At 41.3% G+C, this 4,850-nt stretch overlaps 1 protein-coding gene across 1 annotated transcript in view; it reads right to left on the bottom strand.

The window, feature by feature from the left end:
- The window catches only part of LOC118404393, an 11,401-nt gene extending 9,736 nt beyond the window's left edge, over positions 1–1,665 (bottom strand). The window contains exons 1-3 of the mRNA XM_035803463.1: positions 1,567–1,665; positions 1,150–1,254; positions 192–260 (exon numbers count right to left, since the gene is read on the bottom strand). Coding sequence (XP_035659356.1) covers positions 192–260; positions 1,150–1,254; positions 1,567–1,641 — 249 coding nt within the window. The 5' untranslated portion in view covers positions 1,642–1,665. The remainder of the gene's footprint in view (positions 1–191; positions 261–1,149; positions 1,255–1,566) is intronic.
- Between the last annotated feature and the right edge of the window lie 3,185 nt (positions 1,666–4,850).

The raw sequence follows: 4,850 nt of genomic DNA, 5'->3' as shown, positions 1-4,850 counted from the left end.
AGATTCCATACAGAAGCTGGTGTAGATATTATACAGGCTTGCGGAAACAGAAGCCGGCGTGTTACGGCAAAGGATAGTTAAAAGTACATATTCTAAACTTAACAGATGCGGAAAGAGAAGACTTATTTTGCTACATTGAAAGAATCCTCACTACATAAACAAACAAATAAACAAAAAACAAACTCACTCACCATCTTAGTAGGCAGAAGACTGATGACAGTACCAGCTGATTCATCAAGACGGTCAAACAGAGCCAGACTCTAATATAAAACAAAAAGGGATAAAAAAAGTGATTATACAATTTTCTCAACAATCAACAAAATGTGGCCATGATCACTACGCAGAGAGCTATGATACTAGGTTTGGGGACCAGGCGAAGTCCAGCAATGCCATCGAGCTTGTGAACCTGGGAAAGGTACTTTACATGACATTTCTCACTTCATCACTCAGGTGAAAATGAGTACCTAGTTTTAGCTATGGCCGTCCCTCGAATAGGACGTTAAATGGAGAGCCACACCTCGAGCACGTTAAAGAACCCACCACACTTATCGAAAAGAGTAGGTCAGTCCTTCCCGCTGTGAGTGGATCAACTTTGACCTACAGTCTCATGGCCGCACCTGGGTCATTTACTGTTGTCTTGAGGTCACCTGAGTTAGCACGGAATGGCAGCTGCTCCAGACACTTGCGATTTACATGTAGCCCAGCCTATTGTAAACTCCTTGCAATTCAGCCCCTGGCTGCAAAGAGTGAGTAGGCTAAATGCCCACACAATATTAACAAGAGCAATCTTAAAACGTTACTATCGTCCACCCCAACATATGCTTAAGGTTTACACAGTTTGACTTTTTCACTCCAACTATTCATCATATAACCAAGGAGCTTTCAAAAGCTCATTGATATAACGTTACCCCATTTCCACTAGGACGGTGCTCTCGCCGCGCTCTCTCTGCGACCTAAAATTTGACAGATCGCCCAACGAATTGTATAGAAAAGAAACGAATCTTTTTACGCTTTCTGCGTTTTTCCATTACATTTACATTTTGTATGATATACCCAGTATGAAAGTGAAGGTTACACATATCCTATTTAGGTCGCAGTGAGAGCGCAGCACGATCGCCTTTCGTCTAGTGGAAAGGGGGCCTTACTCACTGTGTTCGTGAACTCCTGTTCCATCCAGTCGTTTAGCTGTTCCGCCAGGTCCTTGATGATCCAGGACACCTCCTCACGGATCCTCGCAAAAATCATTTCTACCTCCTGGAATAAAACAGTTATATTTATTCATTTATTCATGTTATTTATGGCGAATAGTTTCATCAGTTTAGTATGTCATTAAGTAAAGAGACTCTTTTTTGCACAACCGCAACATTGCCCTGAGTAAGGTGAAAGACGGGTCGTCGAAACGTCGGTGTAAATAAAGCTGAAGTTGTGTAAAAAGGATTTTATTTATTTATGTTGTTTGTTTGTTTGTTTGTACTTCCATGAACCAAATGTTCACTTCGGTAAGCCGCTTTTCCCGCTTGAGCCTATAATCACTGAATGAACAATATTGACTTCCGCAATCTTTACCTTGTCGACCTTATTGGGTACTGCACCCGGTACCGCAACTAGGACCAACAGCAGGGTCACGGGCGTCACCTGCATCTTTCCTGTGGAACTGCAGTGGAGACTTAATCCTACAGAATGAATGGGAATCAACAAAATGCGACTGTGTGAATTAGAAGCTTTCAGTAACGTTACGCACATTCAAAGTAAAACTCTTACCAACGAGCTTTCGATCAGCCATCTGATCTTGTTCAAGTAAAAATGACCTGAAGCATAAGTCACGTGACCTGAATAGACTTGTGACGTCAGCACGGGGTCAAATGTGACTGGCAGTTAGTATCAGCCCCCGTCTCGATTGATGGATTGTTGTTAAGCTTGTCGGTGTACATGTGTGTTTTACTTTGTGTACGTACATTTACATGCTGTCGTCCATGTACAGAGATTGTCGGCACCAGATTCACAAGCAGACGTTAGGAAGACAGTAGATTCAGACTGCTGTAACGTTAAAAACTACATCTGGAAAGTAATGCATTACAGTAGGAAAAAGATACACTCTGTCGCTAATTCCAGCCGAAAGACGAAATCTCTTATCATATAGCAGACTCTGACTTCGTGCACCGAAAAGATAACCTAGGGGGTTTAACACTTTAAGCGGATTTTGTATCTATGAAATTAATCCTGTTTGGGTTAAACGCATTAAACGGGGCAACAAAGTTCTTCATGTCCTTTTATCTTTATATTTTCCACAAAAAAAATCTGGAATCTGGCATTTCAATGAAAAGAACGCAAGCATAAGCAATGGTCAGCCTTAATGTGAGATTACGTGTATCCTTGTATCTATGTGATTAATCTTTGTCCAGGAGACAGGACTCAATCAACACCCCCTGGAGTTTAATAACGTTAGTGAAAAGGTGTTTTTTTTTCGACCAATGATTGAAATAATAGGAAACAAGGCAAAGGAAACAAATTTTGCCTTTTTTATCGGGTACACAGGGCCCCACGTGTAAAGATGTGTCTTTTATTTCATTATTGTACTCTGCATGTACAGTAGGTAACCTCAAGCCAGGAAAAAAAATGAAAAACTTAAGAGCGCTGATCTACACAGTAGAACTGAGTAGATCATACATAAGACCTTAAAAGTGACTAATATATGTGTGCTGTATACCCTTGGACAAGAAAAAAAGGGAAAAAACTCCATCAGACATTCCAAAGAAATGGAATTTAAGTAATATGTAGGACATCTACCCACTCAGATTTTCGGGTCGTTTTGGTCCCATCATAAAAGCGTGACACTTTTTTTATCCAAATTTCAGAAAACTCCAAAAATAAAAAAAGGACAAGAATCGATTCGAAAACAGAACTCAGTCCATTTCCGACGCTATATAGAATAAAATATGAAAACAACATACCAACAAAGAGCAAAAACACTGCAGGATGTGCTGACAAAATACCGTAAAGAAAAGGAAAGAAAATAAAAAAAGAACGGGGGACTATTCTCACCAAACCTGGAGCGGTCCTGCACTTGCAGCGGACACAGATAGACTGCCTCATCTCACACAATGGGCCAGCAACTAACGGATCATGTTGCTTAGCAACCATGCGTTGCCATGGAGAGGTAATCTGGGGGTTCAGCTTTTCCGCTCACCGTCGCAACGCCTGATCAATACTAGTTGCGGTACTGTTATAAATCGCAGGAATGGCCCTGTGAGTCGCGTTACTTCCATACAAGGATAAATCTCATCAACAAAGGCAGCCAATGGCGTAAAATGCATTTTTCAAAGTCTGACCAATGCCATTCTAGGACTCTTTCCAATGGACCAATCAAGACCAGTGATTTTTCATACAATCAGTAGAGGCAACCAATCGTAAAAGTGCATTTTTGGGACCAATGACAGGTCAGAAGTCTCTTAATGGACCAATCACAGAGCAGTCGCCGTGCATCAGCCAATGGCGCCAGCGAATGCTTGATTGCTTGACCAATCACTAACCAGTGGTAATTTTGGCACCTGGTCAATATGCCTAAACCATGATTAAAGAAAATTGCGCCCCCCCCCCCAATTCGGAATGCCATTCTGTTTCAACATATATTACAGAAGAGTTTCATGTAAACAATAAATTTGATACACGTTATGTTTTAGCCATTCAAATACTTCATTACAGTTTCTGTGGTCACTTGTCAGTTGTGAATAAGGACATTTACGCTGTTGTTGTTTACTGTTAGTATATCCGAAGTATTTGACGGCTGGTGCCTACCAGGACGTCAGTAGATTGGATTAAAAATTGATATTTAAATCAGCTGATCAAATTACTGGTTAATATGTAATTTTTTCTTTTGCCAAACACCTGATTTTTGGCTGCCACTGCGTCACCGTGCGATCTCTTTATCTTGGGGACATTTACTCTATTTAACCGCCTCAACGTATTTCTACTTTATTAACTGGAAAATAAAGCCCTTAAAAACGTTCTGAATAAGTCTGCCACTTTGTTTTCAATTTCTTCATTTTTCATACTCGGTATTTTAGTGATCAGATTCGTTGTATGTTATACACGAAACTAACTTGTTTCGGCCTACCTGGACTTCCCGCCAAACTCTGCGGCAGACCGTATCTCCTCCGTATTCTGTTGCAATCAGAAAGTAGTGACAAGTATGTGACCAAATTAAAAGTCGTGACAAGTTTGTGTCCAAAATATTGTACAACATAAATATCAGATTAAAATCTGTACTTTTCTTACCAAGTTTTTCAGACGTCAAAGTCACAGATTTTCTTTCTGCTTGATTAATATCCAGACTTGTGATTGACAAGCGCAACGCGGAAGGATATAAATAATTGACGTGTGATGTGGGACACAAAATTTGTGTTCAGACTTGCTTCGGCAGCACTGTGTTAATGAAGCCGTCTTGTGGTGTGTGTGGGTTTTTTTTCTCCCGCTCTGGCCTTCATTTAGCCGCGTTTTGCAGTTAAGACTCTATGTGTTTGCGAGAGGGTACGTTGAGCTGTTGTGCACATGTGGGTTGCAGCTAGAGCGGTTGAGTGTTATCAAATTTTGCTGCCGGGTCCGTACCGAATGGTTCCGTGACTGAGGTGACCGCCATATTTTGTGTCTGGGGAATATTGTGCACTGTTTATTCCTCTGTCATTGATGCCACACATGTAAGTCACTTTCCCGCGTTGGGGAGATTTTGTGGTTAATTTTTGTGGCTGAGATTTAGCGGCCGTGTCAAATTTTCCTTTTTGTGTCTCAAACGCACGGCCGGGGTCTCAGACCGCCATGTTGAAAGGTGCTTGCTGAAGAATCCGCCGCGCAGT

The sequence above is a fragment of the Branchiostoma floridae genome, chromosome 17 (genome assembly GCF_000003815.2).
Source record: "Branchiostoma floridae strain S238N-H82 chromosome 17, Bfl_VNyyK, whole genome shotgun sequence".
NCBI classification, from domain to species: Eukaryota; Metazoa; Chordata; class Leptocardii; order Amphioxiformes; family Branchiostomatidae; genus Branchiostoma; species Branchiostoma floridae.
This window is presented reverse-complemented; position numbering and strand designations above follow the sequence as displayed.